Here is a 23,589-nt window from a genome sequence, read left to right on the forward strand (position 1 = left end):
ATCCCTGCACTCTTGATCATGTTGAGCATTTGTAGTTTAATCCTGGTCTTAGATTATTCAAGTCATTTATTTTGAATAAAATAAATAAATCCTTACACTACACTTTTCTGGACACTCAACTCAAAGCGCTTTACAGGTAATGGGGACTCCCCTCCACCACCACCAGTGTGCAGCCCCCACCTGGATGATGCGACGGCAGCCATAGTGCGCCAGTACTCTCACCACACACCAGCTATCACTGGGGAGGAGAACAGAGTGATAGAGCCAGTTCATAGATCTTATTTCATAGATATCTTTAGAGAATGTCACACAAAAGGCAGTATGCAACAGTACAGATTGCACCACATCTAAGGGTAGCAAAGCATGAAGGGAAGGCTTCATGCTACAACAGGAAGAACACAAAACAAAGACTAAGATGAATACAAGCTCTAGCTAATAGCACCGGCTTTATTAAATGTCCTGAAAAAAGTTTCAAGTTCCACTTTTCATCATTTTATGTTTGTTACTTATTCTTAAAAGGACTGATCGTCAGCTACAGCCTGAGCCATTCTGGGAAATCTGGCACTTTAGACACCAATGAATGTGTCCTGAGAGGCATTTAAACTGCAAAGAATGAGTTTTGGAACTATTACTCCTATTTTGCTTTTAGGAATTCCTGAGGGGAAATATTAAATACCCCTTATGCAGCCCAGATTGGCAATTGTAGATGATTTTAAAATGTGATTGAGCAGCTGTCATGACCAAAGCCATTTTTAAACCCAGCTGCCACAACGTGACCTTGAAGAGACCATTCATTCATCAGTGGGGAAAACATTACAGATAAAGAGACTTTTTATCGCTGTCCATGTCATTATTCACTGTCACTTGTTTTTTTTTTTTCATGGATGGCCATCCTCCTGTGTGCAGTCTGCACTGGGGGCAGCCGATGCCACCTTCTGTAATGTGGTCCGGTTCTCTCAGCAAGAGCAGGCGTGTGTACGGCTCCGAGTGGCCAGGCACGTGTTTGTATTTGTAAATCATTTAAAAGTGTCCCCCTAGAATGGATGTTTTTTGGAAAACAGTCCCATCTTACCAAATCACCTGGGGATCCTGACGAGTAAGCAAGGGTATTTAATATTATATTGATAAGTGCATATATGGCCTTGAGGAACATTAGTACACAAGACATGTTGCAAGTAAAAAGGAGCTGGTAACATTTACACATCCGGCTCGTGTAGCTGCCAGTAGCCCAGGATTAGAATATCAGATTCGTACGTGAAGGACCCCTTGATTGCTGTCCTGGTGTCCCAGGGCGATGAAGGCTGCTGTTGTAGCCTCTGGGGACCAGATCTATTTCCTTCTGCTTCAGCTGAATAGCTCCTCACTTCCAGCCTTCGCAACTGAAGAAAAGGAGCAGCGGCCTCTTTTTTCATTCTCATTCAAAACAATCGGTTTGCACGTGTGGCAGGGGAAACAGCGTTAAAGAGGTTAATCATCGTTCAGGCAGGCCACAACCCTTCTCAGAATCAAAAGAGAGCGGGGCCTCCCAGAGCCGGGGGGCATTGTTTCAGGATGGCGGGGTGGAAACTGGAGTAACAGGCCTGGCTTTCTTTCAGCAGCGCATTTCTCTTGTCTCTTTCCCCTCTTTTCCCGTTCAAATTCAAAGTGCGTTTTTTTTTCAAAGAAAATGGGTTTTGTTTCGGGGATTTGAAAATGTGGCATTGTAATAATAAAGCCCGTAAACACTCCACTCTTATCTAATATGGGGCTCGTCGAGGAAGGTGTCAGGCAATTTAAATAGCCTGTGCTCAATCCCGGGGATTGGGATCCCAGCAGGCACGGACAGACAATTCCAAGCGTCAGTTTACATACAACATCGAGCCCTGCCCAGTGTGTGAATTTTACGAGCGGCAGGCGTCTTCATTCACACTTACTCCTGATTCTCTTTCTCTGGGCGTGATGACTTTCGGTGAATTATCCATGTGGCTCCGCTGGTAAAGGCGCCCCCTCAGAGGGCAGTCTAAGGCATCCGAGGAGAGCGACCCAGATTTCTCGGGTCCAGTGGCTTCGGGTGGCCGGGATCAGCCCATGTTTCCCAGGGGCTTTTGGCAAGTCGAACTGATCAAAGTCGGCCAATTCCTAATTCGCAGGATACAAGACAGAGGGGCATTTTAAAGCCTAAAATCAGGAAGTATGAGTACTGAGAGGCCCGATGTATGGAATTTAATGACACAAACACAAACAAGCAATTAGGCTGTCAAATTCAGAACACATCCATGTAATTCCTTCCATCTGCTTGTAGAACTGTTGCAATATCTAAAGGTTTTACCACTTGCAATTAGCTACAATAACCATGAGTAGTAATGTCTATATTTAAAAAAAAAATACTCGAAAAATGATTTGCCTGGAAATGTTGATGGCATCTCCATTTTTTCATTTTCTTACTGTAGTTGATTGAGCTAAGACATGAATAAATACAAAAATAAGTGGAGAGATTAAATGTCGCTTTTATTAAGAATAAACTTTATTCTCCTGAAATGGTAACGTAATTGTTTTACAGCATTAGATCTCTTTTAATGAATAGAAAACCTGAACGGTGGGTATTACAAACACTGAAATTACGGGTTTTCCAAAGCCAGGTTTACCATAGTGTCAAACTTACATGAGTCTGTTGCAGCTCAAAGGCAGTTCATTTGGCTGTTCTGCATGTGTTAATCCATCCATTCATTTTCTAACCTTTATCCAGCACATGGTTGCTGGGGAGCCAGAGTCTATCCTTGCAATTTGCAGGAGCACTATAATCCCATTCAATTCTTTTTCATTATGAACTCAGACTGGATGTCTTGGGAATAACGTCAAAATATCTCTCATATTTTCTCTGCGTGCTGAAGATTTTGAGATAACACCTGATGCTGATTAGATGATGACTGCTAACAGACCAGAATTTGTTAGAATCAGTGACTAAAAATAATTATTTTGATGTGTAGCTGAATTTCTACTGTTTATTCAAACTGATGACAACATTCATTATCATGAATTAATAAACATTACGGTTATAAACAGAATGCTTAAACACTCAGAGCATGTCAATACAAGTATAAAATAATGATGACCTGATGAATACAACATTGTTTTAATATATGATCTGGTTGTGTTTAAAAAGTACAGGAGGGGGAAATGTGACAGAAAATGTTATGTGTTGTAGCACACACAGTGTCGGGGTAACACTGTGCAGACCACTAGGATAGCAGGACATTGCCCAGACAAAGCTAAAGAACTACAAGTCCCAGAGAGACTTGGGGCTCTGTAGACATGAAAGCAATCATGGGACACACCTGGAAAGCACCTGCCACAGGTACTGTATTTAAGCGAAGGAGTCATACAAGGCAGGATCCTTAGACTGATTATTATGGAAGAGTGGAAAAGGCTGCTAGTGACACAGAAGGAGATGGAGAAAGGCAAATAAATTTTGAAGGAGGAATTTGACTTGCCTGTATTGATTTAACTTAAGCAGGGTTAGGAACCTGTGCAAATGAAATCCGGTCTGGAAAATGGACACAAAGATGTTGAAAAAGGATTTTTTTAAGGATTGTGCTGTACCTGTAAAAAACCGCCACCTCCATTAGCCCACAAACACCACCCAGAGTGTTACTGTGCTCTCTGTGCTTCCAAGCCTCCTCTTCCCATCCCAGTTTCAATCAACCGTTTGTTATAGTGCCCTTTGCAACACCAGAGTGCTTTACAGACCTTTACAGCAGTTAATAATGTACTAACAGCTGACCGCTGAGTATGCTCATTTGCCTTCAAGGATACAACATCTGTCCCAGTGGTTAATCAGAAATCCCACGGAGAGAAATTCACAGTGGTGCCTGGGTTCTTGTGTACATTTCTCCGCTCTCCATGAGATTCTCCAACTTCCTGCTGTCTGAGGTAGGGAAAGGACTTCATGACCAACTGCAGAAGAAGAAAAGACTGGACAGCTTTGATACTCAACAGGCTGACAGACCTGTTTCCCTTCCTGTGCATCTTTAAAGCTTAATTGAAATTGCTACTTAATTGGCCAAATCTTTTCCAGTCTCTGCCTTGTGTTTCATTTTAGCTGTTAACAGTTCTTCTCCCTAAGGGCCACAGGGACTGTTTTCATTCCACCTGATCTCTTAATGTAACTTATGATTTGCTTAATGGGAAACATTTTCGTTTAAAGGCAATGATGATTGAGTCAAAACCGTGAAGCCTGTGGAATTCCGGTCCCTTGCGGGCTGGAGTTGTCTTTAAAAGTTTCCAATTAAGCCTGTCATTTTCTGATCCCTGAGGGCTGACATTTCCTTCACCCATTGGAAATGTCTTTTGCTTTTATTTTAAGAGCTGTTGAAAATGGAAGATTTTATGAAGTGGAGGCACACAACTTTCGCTTTAATGATCAGAGCTGACTAGCAGTGGATGGCTGAGTATTTTAAAACTCATGAAGAAGAAAGAATGGTAGGCATGATAGCCGTAATCAATCACGAAACATACAATCAGTTGTTTGTGCCATGTATTTATTTGCTCCTTGAAATATAAAACTGGTCATTCTTAAAGCGACAAAATTGCATTCTTCTCCCAGGTTTATTAACACTAAGAAATCACAATGTTAAGAATGCTAACAACAATAATGCAAAGTCAACGATATAACACAATGTATTTACAGCAATAGTAAAATTGTCCATATGGCATTCAAAGAAGACTCTCTAGGGCTCTGGAAAATAAAGTCCATCCAGTTGACGTTGATATTGATAAATCTATGAGCTCGGTGGACGCAGAGCCCTGAGCAACTGACCACAGCGGCCCAGCTGACAGCACAAAAGATTCAGCTGTGGTTTTTTACACCATGGATTCAGAAGTGAACCCAGCGATCTTTTTAAACTCCCTACTCTTCTTTTCAGAGAAACAATGCAAACCCGATCTAAGGCTGCAGGAGGGAGGTTTAAACATTTTTGGAATTGATTTTCTGGTTTTCTGCACTGGGTGAAATGGTCATTAGGATTGTTATTTTCATCTCCTCCTGGTTTGCACAATTGTATGATGCATTGTCATTTGTTCATTAAAAAAAAAAAACATAATGGTGCAAATAATGGAAATGTTACATTTGTCTGCACTGGCTGTCCTTTGTGAATGATTGTCTTCCTGGAGTCCAAAGGTGAGGGATAAGACCACTCTGCTGAGAAGTGCACGCTCTCTGGCAGGATAAGCAGCTGTTGTTTTTGGAGATTCACTTCTCTACTGGATTGCGTTTCACCCTCCCATCTGGAGCGGTGACACACCTGGAGTGACGGACATATATTAAGTGGTGGAACAGCAACCACATTACACCAGCTAAGAGTCGAAAACAACCAAGGTGGAAGCATTGTTATTGTCATTGCTACAGTTCAGTCACTGTTGCCAAGACTATATGACAGCGTTTAGACAGCACAAATTCATCTTCTTTCATCCCAGATTGTGTCTGCACATTTGTGGGAGTTCTGTGGTTTTCCGTTCTGTGCTCTAGTGCTTTGTAGAGGCGGGAACGAGTGTTTTTGTGTGTACTGTTATGGGACACGCTATAAATACCAAACGTCTCATGAATAAGCAAATCGGTTAATTTTCATCGACAAACTCACAGATATGCCTTCATGTAGGGAACTGACTAATAAGGGCTGAAATGATCCCTGCCAAAACAGGGCTGTAATCTCTGGCTATTCCTCATCTGACACTGTAGGTAAATGAACGGTGTGCCGCCCAAGTCAAGACAACAAACTGCCAATTGATCTGCTTCTGCATTGAAACTCTATTATTTTCCTACAGAGGGAAGGCCCTTGCTTTGGTCATGTGTGGTATTTTTAACTCATTAACGAATAGCTGCCTTGTACACTTCTTCAAACGATAAAGTCAGCTGCTACATCACTCGGCAGCTCACAACTGGTAGCCCACTGAAGCTCAACAGGTGTGAGCTTGGCCAGTAGCTGGATGATAGACCTCTGGGGACAGCTAAGGATCTGTGTGGGTCCTAATGCACCAGTACAGTGACAGGGACACAAGGCGCAGTCCTTCGGATAAGATGTTAAACCAAGGTCCTGACTCTCTGTGGTCATTAAAAATCCCAGGGCACTTCTTGAAAAGAGTAGGGGGTGTTACCCCGGTGTCCTGGTCAAATTTTCTCCGGCCTTTACTAATCATGGCCTCCTAATAACCCTCATCTATGAACTGGCTTCATCACTCTGTTCTCCTCCCCACTGATAGCTGGTGTGTGGTGAGAGTACTGGTGCACTATGGCTGCCGTCGCATCATTCAGGTGGGGCTGCACATTGGTGGTGGTGGAGGGGAGTCCCCATTACCCGTAAAGTGCTTTGACTTGAGTGGCCATTAAATGGTCTTCCTGGGGACTCTTCCAAAAAACCCTAACTTCCCACTACATCCAAAGCCCACTTGGCTGGAGCACGCTTATATTCTATTCCAGGGGTTCTTACTCTTGGTCCTGCAGGACCACTGACCTACTGTTTTCATTCCAGCTGAGCTGAATTACCTAATTGAAGCCTTAATTGAACTAACGAGTTGCTTGAGTTGGATCTTCTACTCAAGGGTTGGGGATTTTATTTTGTTAATGAAGTGCTGTAGTTAAAAGGCATTTTCAAGGGATGAAGGTTTAAGACGTTTAAGTGCTGAAAGCAGTCAAGCGGTTTGAACTAATCCTATTGTTGAGTCCATGAAGGGGTCAATTGTATAGCGGTGAGCTCGGCTGGAAGGAAACCCAGCAGGTGTCTGGGCCTCCAGCACCAGGATTCTAGTCTAGCATAGACGTCACCTCAGTGTATACATGTCAATACCCTGCACAGCTGTCTGTGCTGTGCAAGACTCCGGAGAGCTCATCCCGAGCTGGAGAAGCTGGCAGGACACTGTCAGGGAGCCACACAAAGAGAAGGGAAGACCTGGGCTCTGGCTGTCTCTCGGGTTTCCAAACACAGGTTTCCAGAGCTGGGTTGTCGATGAGATTTGCTTACTGATTTCCGTGTCCTCGCACCCTTGCATGTCCATCCACTCATTTCCTCTACTTCCTCTGAGGTTTCGTGTCCACATGTGGCCTGTACTCACGGGGGCTCTGGCTGCGAGGCCTCTGCGGGGCCCCTGGGCATCAGCACCAGTCGAAGGTCCGCCCCACCATCTGGAAGAAACGCTGGCTGGGCTCCCTGAAGAACTGGCACAGGGCCTGTCGGACGTCAGCACTCAGTTCTGGGTGGGGGCGCCCCTTCGATTCGTCCAGGCATTTGTCGTGGCCCTCCGAGAGCAGGCAGTAGAAGCCCTTGGTCTGGTTGAAGTAGAAGTTGGAGGGGGCTATCCTGGGCGCCAGGTGGAGGAAGCTCTCCACCTTCCGGATCTCGGGGAAGGGGTCTCGGATCAGCGCGTCGCCGTCCACGACGTGGATCTGCTCCAGGGGGAAGTGGCGCAGCCAGTTGCGCAGGTGCAGGTGGTAGAGGCTGCGCTGGATGGCCTTGTAGTTGGTGTTGAGCTGCCCGTCGCGCATCAGCAGCTGCTCCAGGGGCTGGTAGGGCTTGTGGCGCTCGCGGCGGTTGTGCAGCACCTGGGTGTAGTCCGAGACCAGCCTCTCGGCGGGGTCTCGCACGATCAGGATCAGCCGCACGTCCCGGCTCATGTCCCGCACCCGCGCCGGCGCCTGGGGGGCCGTGAAGTACCCTGGCGTCTTCTCCACGGCCACCTGCCCAGGCAGGGAGAGCGGCATCTGGGCGCGGTACCACCCCAGGCCCCGGCGGTAGTTGTCGTCCAGGTTGAAGAAGTGGACCTCGGACTTGGCCACCTCGATGTCGGGGTGCAGGTTCAGCATCTCCAGCAGGGCCCGCGTGCCCCCCTTCCGCACCCCGATGATGATGGCGCCGGGCAGCCTCTGGGTGGCGTTGCTGACGGGGGCGCTCTGCCGCAGCTCCCGCAGGCAGACGCACACCTGGGACTGGAGGAGGACGAGCAGCAGCAGGGCGGCGAGGAGCACCGTCCACAGCATGGTCGGGCGAGGGGTCAGGGTGCACAGACAGGCAGGGCGGAGGACAGACCCACTCTACCAGGACCCGATGCGCATGTCCCAGAGTGCTCTGCTGCTGCCCTCTGGGACAGGTCTGTGAAGAAAGCAAATTGCAAGAGACTGTTTCTTATTATAAGCCCATCTGACAAGAAGGGTGCTATAACAGCAGACATAATGACATTAACGGTAATAACAGTAATAATAATAATAAATCATTCCTTACACTTATTCAGCGCTTTTCTGGACACTCCACTCAAAGCGTTTAGTAAAACGTCAGAGCAGGCGGCACTCAAGGAGCATATTGTGAGAGAGATTAACATGGGAACTCCCACCAGTCGATGTGCTGCTGTTTTAGAGAGACCTGAAGAATCTGCAGACAGCTGCCTGTCTAACCCCTCCGTTCGACCATCCTGATACAGGATATATACTATACAGGGTGTGGCACAAGGAAATGAAATGAAATAATCATGTTTAAGACAACTTATGTTTACATCTGCGTCCAAAAATTCACATTTTTAAAACCAAATTTGATCTATTTGACCATGTCCCTAATCCGGCCCTGTGTTGTGGTGTTGGCGTAAATGCTATCACATATGTTGTCGGACTTGCTTAAGTCAGTATTAACAGTATTACTTTACATAAGAGCATTATTTTAAGAGATGGGATTGATATCGAAATACTTTCTTCTTATTATTGCTGTTGTTGTAGAAATATTGTATTAAAGAGTCCCAGTAGATGTCTAAAGCTACACCATGTGCATAGACAGCCCAGGCGTGTAAAAACTGTTTCCAAGAGAGAGAGAGTATAAGGGCGATTCTGCTCAACCTAATTAAATTATATTTCACATTAAGACTGCGAAAGGAAAATGCATTGAATTGTCTCAAGTGAAAATGCCCAGTTTACTTCCCGTTCCGTCCCGCGAACTGCACGCTGTACTGTAACAAGCGACTCGAGCGCTGTAGATAGGAGACTATCGCCCCCTTGTGGCGAACTCAGCCACAGGCGCGCCAACTAAAAAACGCCTTTTTTTTCGCTGGGAACAGGAGGCGTAATCTCATCTGTGTTTATTAGTATGTTAGTTGGAGCTATCCGGATTTAATCGTGCTGTAGAGAAAAGATAATGATTCTCACGGCTCTTAACGAGTACAGCGACTGTCTTGATTAATGCGTTAAACTAATCAAGCGTTAACATAAATGAATGTGCTCGTTGGAACTGACTTCAAAGCAAAGCTTCGCTTCACAGTGCATTATTGCCGATACTTATCTAAAACACCTAATCATCTCCTACCCTTTGAACTGCGTTTAAAAAGAGGTTTCCTCGATAACAGATGAATTCCCCGATTGTGGAATTGAAATTAAAATAGCACTTAGCTCAGACGGGAGCTCTCCTTCCTTTTTCCTTAAGATTCTGAAACAGACATCTGTCTCATCGGGCGGCAGTGGTTCCCTGATGATGAAGGGATGGGCGCACGGACGTGTATTAAGTTAGTTCTGAAAGAATAAAGTCCTGACGCCAACAATAAGAGTACTAACATGTACTGAAATGATTGCTCCAAATGCACGTCATTAATTGCAGACTGCCGATGAGGTCATGCTCTAATCTTTCCCCGGCGTCCCCAGCGGGACGCGACCATTTCGAACCGGGGATCCGACATCCTCCCCCGGGGGACCACGCGGCCGACCTCCCGGCGGGGCCCCGCGCGCGCCTGAGCGCGTCACAGAAAGCTCGCGCGGCCGCCTCGCGCGTCACCGTCTCCCAGCAAAGGGGGACCGGCGCCCGCCTGGGACCCGCAGACTCGTCACTCGGCTCCCAGTGCGTGTCCCTGCGGCCTCCCCTCCAAGCCCGTCCGACTGGGGGGATGATGTGGAGTGCATGTGCATGTGGACAACCTTTACGGGCGTGAGAGTAATGCCATTCAAAAAATAAGGACGTCTTTAGAATAACCATTCAGACGACCATTGCAGGAACACTTGAGGTGTCGCCGAGTGTCGCTCTGATGAAAGTCTTTGTGCTGTGACTTTGTTATTAATTAGCGTGTCTTGAATAGGAACCATGTCTTGCTGGTGAGGTGTTCCTGTTTGCTCAGTTTAATTGGCCCTTGGGGAGATCCAGCAGCTCTACAGACCCCAGTGTCTGTCTCTGTTGTTGTGCTCCTGTGTCAATGTGTATTATTATAATTATTATTATTATTGTTATTGTTATTATTATTATTATTATTATTATTATTATTATTATCCACACCTGAAGAAGGCTCCACGGCCGAAACGTTGTGTTTTCTTTCTTCTTTTTTTCAGCATGTAATAAACCTATTAATTGTTATTATTATTATTATTATTATTATTATGTGGAACAGTGGTTAGCATTGCTGCCTTGCAGCACTGGGGTCCATAGATACTTTCCAAACCAGGGGTGCTGTCTGTGTGGAGCTTGTATGTTCTCCCAAATTCAGGTTGGTTTCCTCCCACAGTCCAAAGACATACTGGTTGTTGAATTAGGCTTCTGGGAAAAGTGGCCCTGGTGTGAGTGTGTGCGTGTCTGAGGTTGGATCTGTGTGTGAGCCCTGCGATGGACTGGCGGCCCACCCGGGCTGTACCCTGCCTTGTGCCCGTTGCTCGCTGGGATAGGCCCCTGTCTTAGATGGAGCGAATTGAAGATCGACGATTAATAGAAGATCGATGGGATAGGTGGATTTGCCCATTTTGAATCAGATTCTTGCAGCGTGATATTGATCTTTTACTAGGTAAGACTGTGGACGGAGCATCAGTCCTTCTTGTATGGCTTCAGAGTTGAAGGAATCACACACCATGCAGTGCGATTCCCTCCCCAGTCACAATGTAATTGACCCCCCCTGAGCTGCCTGTTAATGGCCAAGTCACAGCTGAGCCCCCCACCGCAGAGCTGAGCTGGAGAGGGAACATCTGTAGAAAGATGGGGATGATATATTAAGGTAGACAAGGGTCTCATTTATAGATTCTGTAACATCTGTTTGTTTCTGCATTTGAGATTTTGGAAATCGGCAAACGAAATGTGAAAATAGTCCAGTATTAAACAGAGTGAACAGAACAGAGCGCATTTTCCACCCAGGCTTCAAAAATACTGTAGTGTATTCTGCAAAACCTGGAGCTGGACTGTAACCTCTACCTGTTCCCCCTTACCAGACTCACTCTCCTGTAACACAGATGGCCGTGACCAACAGGGCCATACTGACCACCTGGCATGCAAAAACTCACCATTCTCCTCCACGGGTTTTTAAATTCCTATGATGAAAACTGTAACAAAGATATCATCTTGATCTTGGATATATATATATATGCATACATACAATATAGCAGGAACAACCTATCCACAAAAATCTTCATGATCATCTATCTATTCAAATAGAATCAAATAGACACCCATACACGCGCTCTGTGCCCGCGCATGTGTCACAGAGCGTTAGTGTGCCTAAGCGTGTTAATGGAGGTCTGTGGGATTTATTCTGTCATGAGAGACGGTAAGGACGGAGACTAGTTGTGGGGAGGTGTCTCTGTTCTCAGTTGGGGTGGGGGCACAGTGTCAGAGATTGCTCTCGGGGGGGGGGGGGACTCGCGCCTAGTAAAAGCTACCGATTAGCCACCCCTTTTGGCAACGCCAGTGCTGCGCGCCGCTGATAAACCTCCCATCGCAGACGAGCAGACCACCGACCTGCCGCGCTGATAACGCGCACACCACGAGGAGCTCCGCTGGAGACGGCCAGGCAGAGGAGGAAGATTAGCGCGAAGAGACGGGGATAAAAAGGCAGAGGATGGGTTTAGACGAGGAGGGGGGATCTGTCGGTTCTTCGCCGGTATTCTGCGTTAGCGGCTGTCAGTGATCCAGAAAGAGCTCTCGCGAAGAGAAGCGGGGTGTCACGAATCGGTGTGGCGCATTAAAAGAGCTTTAGTGTTTTTTTACTGTGCAGAGAGATTCGTTTCCCCCAAAAGAAAACCGCACAGCAGTATATGAAATCCTTATGAATCTGCACCTCCAGATCCCACAATTCATCCCTCGCTAAAGCTGCTTAATATGTTTTAGATTCCTGGTGTTTCCCGTTAAATTGTTTTGTTTTTACCCGTATACATTGTGTTTGTTGGCACTATGTTCAGATGTTTGCTCGTTTACGGTTTCCAAGAGACGCTGTGGTGAATAAGGGATATACGAAGTTAAGTAAACCAGGGAATAATCACTGACCAGAAAATAAAAACTCAATATCCAATCAATGGCAGTGGCAGCCGGGTCTGTTTTTAATTAGACGCGGTACCCCGAAGGGCCGGGTGTTTTGCCGGTTTTCCTATCTACATTTTATTTTCCAGACGCGGGTATTTCTGTGTCACATTCCCGATTTGGGCAAATTAATACGGGTGCGTGTTCTTCGGTTTGAATAACAGGGAAAAAAACAACAACAACTATTGCTTAGTGCTGGGTTTGGTAATCCTCTTAGTAACACGAAGTGAAGGAGAAGACGGAAAGTGGAACAGCTGATACCGGCTTGCCCGCTCTTCATTTCGCTTACTGAGTGATTGTCACGACGGCCGAGCGCGCCTGCGGATCTGTCATCCTGAAGACCCGGCGGAAATCGCGGATTGCCACCGCGGGACATTGGCACTGGGCCGGCTTCCAGGGAAGGACTACAGCCTGTGACACCGGGCACCGGCTCCACCACCACCGATAACCACAGCAGCGAGAAGCTGAGCTCATGTCTGCAGAAGCAGAGCAAAGCTTGCATCTGCTTTTTCGTGCGTCTGACGTGAGTGACTGACTTGGAAAAGAATACTGCCGTAACTGCGGGAAAGTGCACGAGTTCCCCCTTTTCCTTTTGTTTTGGAGAAAGTGGCCTCCGGTACATCCGCACGGTCTTTGCAGGCAGATGCCCAGCTGTGTTTCAAACTAAACCCTTTAAAAAGTCCAGACCCCCTACACCCTCCTCACTTCTCTGCCTCTGCGGATCTGGGTCAATGAGGTCACACATCCAAATCCCCCCCCCCACCGTCTGGTCTGCTGCCTCCAGTCTGCTCTAATTAAAGGGTCTTTGGCACGAGCAGCTTGGCGGCAGCAGTGGTTTCGATTGGCACCCAGCCTCGCGCGCCCCTCGCCTTCCGGATCAAACTCGCCGCACTGTGTCTGCCTGGAGCGTGGCTTCCTCCGTTCAGATCTGCCCAGGGCAGGGGGAAACCAGCCTAGCTGTGCCCGTTCTCCCCCGGACCCCGGACCACCCTGCCACTCATCCGCCACATGGGCTGAAGCTCCCCGAGGTCCAGCAGCCATTCTGTACTCGGGTGCACTGGGCTTCTGCCCCAGGGACAACCATGGCCAGCAACTCGACTGGACGTGCGGTCTAGTCATGCCTCCGCCTGGCACGTCCTCTAACATGAACAACAGGCATCTGGAGCAGCTCCTGCTGTTCGCTGGCCAGGTTACAGATTAGAGCTGGCTGTTGATTTAAGGGCCAAAGCTCATTCATTGCAACCACGCCCTGTGGTTCATGACATGGCTAAAGAAGAGTAAACCACTGATTTACAGTACTTCTTTAAAACAAGGCACCATAAGGGCAAGTGCAGACTGAGCTGTAGTGACAAATAATAATTGGGCTGTAGCTGTCACTCTTCTCATCTCTTCTGGGTGTTGTCAGGAAACAACATTCAACGCATTACCACCATGGACTGTTTTGATTTTAGCTCAGCCAAGAGACCTTGTCTCTTAACCTCTGGCGAGAAGGTTCAGTTAGATATTGTCTAGTAATTTTAATTAAGAGATCTGGTGCTCAGACGGCAAATACAGCCGCAGCTTGAGCAGGGAGGGGAGATCTCGAAGGAAAACTACGTCCCTGCTGTAAGTAGTGCTGGCCGACCAGTAGGTGGCGCTCTTCCCTCTAGACTAGAGTTTGTCAAAAATGAAGCCACACCCCTCTGTGTGACTGGAAAACCAGCGTTGCAGGATGTTCCGTCTTTTGGATGAGATGCCAAACCAAGATCCTAACTGCTCAATCATTAAACTGACTCTTCTTCCCCACCTGAATTCTGCTCTGGTTTTGTACAATCTGCCCTACCTAGATCCTCCCCTTGAACTCCGCCGGTGAAGTGATTTCTCCCTTCTCCATGGTGTTATAGTTGTGGGAGTGGGAGGAAGAGGAGAGAACAAGGGAAGAGCAACCTTAATGTAAAAGATGTAAAAGGAGAAAGTGCTCATCACTCCCTGTGTTCAGGTGTTCCAGAGCTCATTATATTGTGTCAGGTGAAGAAGCAGATGAGGTGTGTGTCTGTGTGTGTGCGCAGGGGGGGCTGGGGAAAACTCTCACCATGGCAACCATTCATTAAATCGCAACAGCCAGCAGCTCAAGGCAGAGGGAGAGAGAGGAAGAGAAAGGAAGTCAATTGCAGCCCCCAGTCTGCACGCTTAAAACGCTGATGCAACACCAGGCCGGAGCTGAAATGAAGAAAAAAAGAATCCCAGCAATAAGGACACACGACGAGTCTTAAGAGTCCCCGGTGCAGCAGCAGCCAGTTTGTAAATGACTTCATATTTGATGACATTTTTCAATCCTGACTGATGCATCAGTCTACCCCTAACTAAGGAACCAGTACAGGTTTATTCCCTGTTGAAAAGAGAAGAAAGGAAACCCAACGTTTCGGCTGTGGAGTTTGGGTGTTCTTCTCCACAGCTGAAACGTTGTGTTTCTTCTCTTCTCTTTTCAGCAGGGAATAAACCTTTACTTGTTCCTTTGCGGCCTACGCATGCTGACGCAGCTCCCCGTCTGAACTACCCCTAACTAACCTTGCTAGCATGTTTAATTCTTTTTGCTCACTAGAATCTCCAGTTACCCCCCTCAGCCAGGGGCACAGCCAGAGGGGTGGCACAGGATGGCAGTTGCTCTAAATATGGCTTTGCCACCCAAACCATCACCCCATTTTAGGTGTTCCCTAAAATCCCAGATCGTATTGTCTTAAATCTACCAGCGGAAGGAAACGTGAAGCAGGAAACAATTACAGCTCTTCTCTTGTGTCATGTGGAGAATTCTGAGTTTTTATTCTGTTATTTAAAAAAGTTCTTTAAAAAGCTCTCGAAGTATGACAGCGTACAGTGAGAAGTATCGTGAGTGTCTTTCCTCGTGCAGAACGTGCCTCAGAGTCGTGCCCGGTGTGGATACAAGCTCTGTGCAGCTCTGCTCCACTTGCCCCTCAGTTCCGCTTCGCCCCCACAGTGTTAAAAGGGGGTCACCCGTATAATGGCTACAGAGACCAGTATGTGTGCACCTTTTGGTAGTACAGCCTGTTTTAGAAGGCAAACTATATCTTTCACAAATGCCAACCCTGCCACCCCAAATATAAAAGCCCTCAGCTAGGGCAGCCCCTCTAGGCTGTGCATTCCCAGACATGCCCTGGGGAGATCACGGCTCTCACTGCTCCTGCCAGGGAATCTGCCTGTTGGAGCGCGGTCACCCCTGACCAGCACAGCAGCTGAAGCCCCCCCCCCGCTCCACCCCAGGGTGGATGGGCCTCGGGGTGTCTGCTCAGCCGTGGGAGTCAGCAGGGGTCTTGTTCTGAGGTCACCCATCTACTGAGGGTGCACAGACACCGTCTGCAAACGGCACAGCCTGCAGTTGAACAGCAGTCTCTAGGTCTCATGCATGTCTCTTCATAGCCAAACAAAGGCTTTGTAAAAAGTCTTTTCAGCAGGTGAGCTCTAGTTTTATCAAAATAAGCATGAAAACTGGATCAGTCTGCTATGCACTTTGCAAAACCCCCCTTGTGCCATTTTTTTGTGCTAATTCAGTACAGTTGTCTGTGCACGCGAGGTGTATACGTCAGTAGTGTGCACGCCTGCCAGGGAATCCAGCGTTTTGATTATGATCAGTGGAGTTTAAAGGTATGAAGAAACCGAGACACATTTTGCAGAGCACCGTGCCATAATGGCCAGCGTTCCTGCTGGGAATGAGGTGAGGAGTGGGCGAGAGGAGGCGTTGGAGAGCACCGTGTAAACACAGGCAGATGGGGTGTTATGAGTGTACCACAGCGCAGGAATGGGGCGAGGAGGGGGGCACAGTTTGTTCATTTGAAATGAAATACCTGAGTGTGAGCCATCTGCTACCCTGTCTCTCCCTCACATTCACTCTCATTCCATCCCTCCCATTTCTCATCATCAGCTTATGAAGCGTATTTACTCAAGGTTTTTTGTGTGATATTCTGAAAAACTGCGAGAGCGGTTACCCAGAGGGACCACTTACTCAGTCTTGGCTATGAAGAGGTGCACACACACATGCGTTCTGCTTACAGAAACACACACTGATATGCATGTGTTGGTCAAGCAGACCCCTTAAGAACATAAGAACCCTAAAGAACATACAAACTAGAGGAGGCCATTTGGCCCATGTAGATCCTTTGGACCTCATCTTGAAAGAAGCCTACGGCATAAGCTTTCACAACATGGCTGAGCAGCTTGTTCCATGCTCCCACAACCCTTTGTGTAAAGAAGTGCCACCTGTGCTCATTTTTAAATGCACTTCCTCTAGTGTCCTTTGATTCATGTTTTGCTACTCATTCTGAAGAGCATCCCCCTACTGTACTCTGTAAAAGGCTCAAACTCGCAATCTGACTCACGTACACAAAGACAGATGCATGGACAGCCATACTCACAGCCCTCGTTCCTCTTAAAGACAGCAAGGCACCTTCACTCAGCTCAACTTGCTCAGACCTGCACTCTTATGAACTAGTGAGGACAGAAGATCCCCCCCAAGAAAACAGAGCTGTGATTCCCAGCTAAGTAAACGGGACCTGCAGAAAGCAAGTCGAAGCTGTGATTGTTGTTTCTGGCCTGCTGTCCTGACTCCCACGGTATTTCGATTGGCTGTCTGGGATTATGGATCGGCTTGCGAAGCTCTGCTCTGTCCTGCATTAGAGAGCTCATCAGCCTTCAGGGTCTGGGAGTCGATAATGGGGATGAAGCTGTTTTTGTCCCCGGAGAGCTGCACTAATGAGGGGAGGCCAGGCGGTGATGGTGCTCATTTTGTCTTTACAATGAAACATTAAACAGAGGTCCCGCGCTGCCCTCAGGATTTTAAAGATCAGTGGAACATTAAAGCAGACTCCAATCTTGCCATAAAACATTTCCACAGCTCCCCTCTTTGGAGCAGGGGGAACCTGATGCAATAAGGGGGGCAACTGTTGTCGGGCAAAACACTGTGTGACCCGTTTATGGGGGGGGGAGATGGGTGTACGATCATATTTCATTCATTTAATTTGGTTTTCCGTGTTATCTCAGGGTGTGAGGGGGGAAAAGGTAGACAGCAATTGCCTTTTCTAGATCTTCTGTGCTTAGTTTCCCGTCTGAATGCCCCTGGCAAGGTAATACGAGTCTGAGTATTCGCTTCACACTTCATTCTGTTTCTCTGCTGACAGAACAGGAGAAAGATGCAGGGTTCTGACTCTGCAGAGACAACCTGAGCACTGTTGCTGGAGCTGGATGAATCACTGGGCCAGTGGACCTCGGCCATGCGTTCACCTGGCTGGGAGACCAGACGTGCTGAGAAAGAAGACACCGTTAGACAGGCCGTGAGCCGCGGCAGACAGGCCGCGGCGAGCCCTGAGTTCGTTTTTTTTGGAGCCCCAAAGTCCTTGCGTCTCAAGCGACAGGCTGCGGCGCTTTCGGTGGCGTTGCTTCAGGTCCAACCGCTTCCAGCCGTGGAGTGTGGTTTTGGCGCGTTTGCGCACACACGGAGCGGCCTGACCGAAAAGAATCTCACACACACGACAATCGAAACTGGAGACCGGGGAAGAGGCTGTGGTTCCAGTGGGCCGACACGATAAGGCGATCCGGAAGGGAGATGAGTTCGCTGGATAAAAAAACCCCAGCAGCCAGAGCGAGGGAAAGCCCCAGAGCAGATGGCAGAAGGGAGCAGGGTGAGCGAAGTCAGGGTGCTGGAATTGTGCATGTACAGTAAGTCGTCCTCTGCCAGGGGAGCAGATCGTGACTCTCCCGCTGGGCTCCCCACACTCCGTTACAGCACACAGGAGCGCTGGGTAATGAAGACGTTCTCACAGACGAGGACAAATTGGGGCTCGGAGGCAGCTGGGGAGATGGGTTTGAAGGGGCATAGTAGACAGATAGCACACAGATCACACCTCCCCGTCCTTCTCCTTCCCTTGTCTGTCCTCATTCCCAGATTACGGAATGCACTTCCCTCTGATTTGGGGTTTCTCAGGGTTAATCGTTCTCAAATAGACCAATTATGTGGAGCAGGTCTCCTCAGGGGCGGGAAGCAGTAATTTCTTCACACATTATCCCTTTCTCAGTGTAAATAAAGCAGCCTCCCTGCACAGTGCATCTTCCATTCATTACTGTCTGATGTGGGGTAAAGCTGATGCCGCCTGCCGAGCAAATTTCCCTGTTTCCTCTGTTCCCATTCCTCTGCTGCCCCTTCCCTCTCCCTCCCCTCACGCTGGCTCTGGGACGTGGATTGAGTTCTCCACAGGCCAGCTGTTGTAATGAAGGTGTCTGCACACATTGTTAAGCATGTCTGCATGACAGAGCACACTGTTTCAAAGTCCAGGTGCGATTTCAAATGTTCCGTTCATGAAATTGATAGAAAACCAGATGAAACTGGGTGTCCTGAAAAAATGGAGCACGCTAGTGCTGTAGTAGAGACAGTTCTGTTAGCTTGGCAAGCCTGGGCCCCCTTCAGTGACATAGCAACCATTTCCAAAAGGCTGCAATAAGCTGCAATGGCATTACATTGCTTTTTTAAGGTCAAAGTTTTGACCTCTGTCTATGTCCAAAAGCCTGCAATTCACAAATTGTTTTTTGTTAAGACAAATAGAGCAGTAGAGATCGATTTTTTCAATTCCTAACGAGTCTGCAATTAATCCATGCCTGCTGCCCACCCCCCCCCCCCCCCACCAAAAAAAAAACAACAACACACACATACTGTGTCAAGGTCATCCGTTCCAAATCTGGGTGGCTCATATCTTCCCCACTTTAGTTCCAAGTCCCCAACGTTGGAGAAATTTATAACAATACCCAGGCCACTGTGCTGTATAGCAACACAGAGTCAAGGGACCCCTCTGACAGGAGCCTTCCTGAAGATACCTATCACCCTATCTGGTTGTCCATGTGTCTGTTATCCAGCTGGTCAGTGTGCAAAACAAATGGGGCGTTTTTAACCCTTCTAAACCACAATCCATCCAGGTGGTGACGAGTGGGAGAAATCTTTCACAGTGTCACGAAAGCACTGATCCTTCAAGCAGATAGATATCTGCAATGGAAGGACTATATTCCTATTTTAAGAGCACAAACAGGACAATACAGGCAGAAGTGACCTCCTCCTGTGTAAACATGTTACTTTTTGTCTAGCGGTCTGTCCAGGCAAGTAGAACGCTACCTGCTGTTAAAAACCTACAGCTCCTTGGATGCAGATCTTGTGAGCTGACAACTGGCACTGTCTGCCCAGATTAGTCTGGGTGACTCTGAGAGTAAGCAAAGGCTAGGCTGTCCCTCTCTGAGACAGACAGAAGGTCACATATTGAACTATCGCGGTCAGGAAAAATGGACTCCTAGTGTCACCCTGCCACACAGCCCAGGCTAGGGGTTAGTTTCTTAACACAGCCAGTGCTACTCGACCTTTCATCTCTCGGATGAAAGCAAATTGAAGAAGGTGGTTCTCTCACTCATCCTATGTCTCGTTGGGTGCCCCCTGAGTTCTTCCATGTAAGGTTTTTGAACGCAGACCTCAAAACTATTCCATCTGCAAAGGGTTTGGAGAGATGGTTTCGAGGAAAGCAGAGGAGTGAAGTGAAACGCTCCGAGCGAAAGTGGCATGCATCACTGGAGAGGCGATCGAGGAGGTTATTCAGCACACCCAATAACTTGCTGGGAAAGAGTAGTTAATTTTTAAACACTTGTGGGTGTGCATGAAACTGATGCTCTGGGCTCCTTAAGGCTTTTAAAGCTTCCTTGATCAACAAACCTCCAGCACTCAGGCAAGCAAAGATGAGCCTGCTATTGCACTAATGGCTCTGGGCCTGACAGAGAGCAGCAGATGAGTGACTCCTGGGCTTTGTGACAGACAGAAGCCTATGGTATATTGCTACAATGCAAAGTTAAAGTCGCTGCTTTCCAGGTGATTATCTCCTAAGTGTAGTGCAGATTGTAGGTTAAGGCCTTTCTGCATCCTTGATCTCTAATATACCTGCCAGTTTTCCCAGAGCACAGACTCTGCGTCAGGGCTCAGTCCTGGTCCTGCAGGGCTGATGTCCACAGGTTTTAATTCCAACTTTTAACTCTTAACAACATAAATCACCTCATTGGTAGCTCATGGGACCGATTTGATTTATCTTAAATTATCAGCTCCTCGGACCCTGGTGCTTTAAAGATACGTAGAAAATCTCAGCACAATAGTCCTCCAGGACCAGGATTAGAGATCCCTGTTCTTTTGTGATTCAAAAGACCTGAAAAAACTTCAGATTTTGAACCTGGTCGGAGAAAATTAAACGATAATAACAGCTGCAACAATAAATGATGACCTTAACTATTTATCTTAGCACAAAACATCAGTTTTACAAATGCTTCTCTAAGCTGGGTGAAAACGATTTTTCAGCTTTGCCAGTATAAGCCAGCTTCGTAACCCAGGATTTTTTAACAGACGGACAACGAGGAGGAGCATAAAAGGTTCATGATACTGTGAAAGCAGTATCATATCGATATCATTTGGGACAGCAAAAGACAAAAATATAGTTTTTAAAACAGGACATTAAAGAATGAGTGGATGAAACTGACAATACCAAATGAGACACAGTTACATTTTGTATTAGCATTATAAACACAGAAGAAAGGTTACAAGGAGGCGACTTGACAATACTAGCTCCTTTGGTTGCTAGTAGCTAACTGATCCAAGCCATTTTGTGAAAGAAACCATGGTATCAGCTTCTACAGCTCCCTAGCATGGCTAGGCAGCTTGTTCCATACTCCCACAACCCTTTGAGTAAAAATACACCTTAATGATACACCTCAGTAAAGATAGACTGATCAGGGACAAGCACGGGACATTTGTTGGGTCTTTGTAGCTGTTTCAATTTCACCATGAACAGCTGGTGGGATCATCCACAGATCTTTCTCTTAATTTGCAGCAGGCTTAACAACAACAAGCGTAACAAAAAGCCCAAGACTCAGACTCAGACTGGGGATGATGCAGACCAGAGAGAGCGCTTTTCAATTTTGTGCTGCCTGTCCTCAGCTTTTTTAATCGTCTCAAAGCAGATTAAACATTAAATAAGCGAGCAAAGTTACGGGTAGCTATATCTTCATATGCACCGACCTTCCTGACAGCTTAAATTACTAGGATTTTCAAAACACCGCATTCATACCTCAGCCCGTTATTGTGTGCAGCCGTTATAAAGAAACACGATAAAAGAGCACAATGCATGAGCCGTTGATTTCTTAAAAGACTTACACTGAGTTTCTGGTCAGCGTGGTCCTGCCTGCTTGTACCATGCACAGTCTAGCAGTCCAGCCATTGTGTGACCTGGACGTCTACTCAGGGGTGACATTAAGTACCTTATTTCTTGTTACAAAATGTCAGCAAAAAAGTTTCATTAAAAAATGTAGCAGATAAACAGAAATATAAAGAATCATTTGATTAAATTGTATGCAAAAATACACAGCTCCAAGATACAGTACAAAGCTGCTGCAGAGGTGATCTCCTCTCAGCAAGTCCTGTGACTTGTCGGGTGGCTGTTAATGCTAAAAGCATTTCAGAACTAATACAGCTACAAAGACCCAATAAATGTCTGTGCTCCTCACACAGCCCTCTTCAGCTGATTATGAAGATGCAAGGCTGCAAAATCGACAAGAAACAGACCGGAATCTCTGACCCGTTAACAGTATCTGTGCCAACGACTAGTACCTCAGCAAACTGCCAAAATAATACAATTCTGATCTATCCACAAGTGCACATGTGCAAATGTGTAAACGTATAGATGTATCGATACAAGGCATGAGTCTTGCACTGTTGGTGCCATCAGAATATGTATCCGTGCCCTTTCTCTGATGAAACCCTTCACCTCAGTCAGACTGGCAGAAGATACCCACAGGGAGTGAAGCTCCTAGCTTTTTAAAGACCAATCAGGGTTTGTTTCCTAATTCATCACAAATGATTCTTCGCAGCCGAGTGAAGAAAAACAGAAAGTAGAATCGAGCCAAGTAAACCAAGAATGCTGGGTTCTGTGTTACGGACAAACTAGATTTTATTTCTACCGTCAAAGTCATTTCACACCCCTCATTGTCCCAGGCAGCGAACCCGCAGATTAGATGAAAGATAAAAAAACCCCTCCTAGGGTAGCTAGCACCTGTTATTTAACTTTGAGGAGCCTTTGACACTGTACACAAACTACCCTTCCCCTCACTTCAATCTGTGCTGCACAGCCAGCATCTGAAAACTTCTGATCACTGCTGCCTGTCACTCTCGTGTCCCTCAGAGTGCCCTAGGAGCCTCCTAATCTCGGAGCACAGGCTACATTCCAGGTCACCTCTGGAATCGGCTCCTGGCTTTCAAAGTGAAAGGCGGAAAGAAAAGGGAAAACTCCTGCACGACAGAGCTTTTCCAGCACAATTCCTGGTGTGCGGGAGGCTGCTCCCCGCCCCGGAGACAAAGAAGTGCAGGAGGAGTCCTGAAGCAGGGCAGCAGGGTGGGAGATAACACAGCCGAGACCCTCGACAGGCTGCACAGATTTCAGATTTCAGCTCCAGAGAGACGAGAGAGCATCACCCCAAAGTGCAGCCACTCTTAGAAGGAGGGAGACGAGAGAGGCAGAAAGCCGGGAGCGTACCTGTTCTGGAGCAGCAGGGCGAAGTCTGGTTCCTGCAGGCTGAGAGATGAGCCTTTTCCCTGCTTCCTTCGATGTGATCCTCCTGTCGGTGCGTCTCCCCCTTTTCTGCGCTTCCCTCTTTCCTCCTTCCTCTCTGCCCCCTCAGCCCTGCGCGCGCCGAGTGTGTGCGTGGAGCAGAGAGCGACCTGGCGGCTTTGTGGTGCTCCGCGGTGTGGAAGCCAGTGAGTGAGTGAGTGAGTGAGTGACTGGGAGAGTGAGTAACACAGGGAGTGCGGTGAGCACAAACACTAGAATCTTTCCACTGGGAAATTTCCACTTCCCCCTCCCTTCACCCACCCCACTCCCTCTCGCTCGCTGTCTTTCCCAGTCCCCTCCACCCTCCTTTTTGCCCCCATCCTCCTTTTCTTTCACACTCTTGCTGTTGTTCTCCTCTCTCGCTCTCCAATTTCGCTCCCTTCTTCTTGAGCTCTTTCTGTCTCTCTCCCTCTTCTATTTCTCTACTCCCCTGTCTCTCACTCCTCTCCTCTCTCTTTCTCTTGTTCCTTTATCACTCGTCTCTCTCCTCCTCTCTCACTCCTTTTTTTATCACGCCTCTCTTCCCCCTCTGTCTCTCTCACTCCTCTCCATCACACTGTCTGTCTCACTCCTTTCTCATTCCTGTCTTCCACCTCTTGCTGACTCCTTTCTTTATCACTCTTCTCTCTCTTCCCCCTCTATGTCTCAGTCCTCTCCTT

At 47.4% G+C, this 23,589-nt stretch overlaps 1 protein-coding gene across 1 annotated transcript; it reads right to left on the minus strand.

Moving 5' to 3' along the window:
- Positions 1–4,500: 4,500 nt before the first annotated feature.
- Positions 4,501–23,336, minus strand: hs3st1l2 (heparan sulfate (glucosamine) 3-O-sulfotransferase 1-like 2). The gene is made up of 2 exons (XM_088908663.1): positions 22,856–23,336; positions 4,501–8,117 (listed from the first exon to the last, which is right to left on the minus strand). Exon 2 carries the CDS (start codon positions 8,003–8,005, stop codon positions 7,124–7,126), a length of 882 nt encoding a protein of 293 aa, XP_088764789.1. The 5' UTR covers positions 8,006–8,117; positions 22,856–23,336; the 3' UTR covers positions 4,501–7,123.
- Between the last annotated feature and the right edge of the window lie 253 nt (positions 23,337–23,589).

The sequence above is a fragment of the Atractosteus spatula genome, chromosome 2 (genome assembly GCF_055471065.1).
Source record: "Atractosteus spatula isolate fAtrSpa1 chromosome 2, fAtrSpa1.hap1, whole genome shotgun sequence".
NCBI lineage: Eukaryota > Metazoa > Chordata > Actinopteri > Semionotiformes > Lepisosteidae > Atractosteus > Atractosteus spatula.

Coding starts and splice junctions, on each gene's coding strand:
- hs3st1l2 (XM_088908663.1), bottom strand. CDS start 8,005: ATGCTGTGGACGGTGCTCCTCGCCGCCCTGCTGCTGCTCGTCCTCCTC.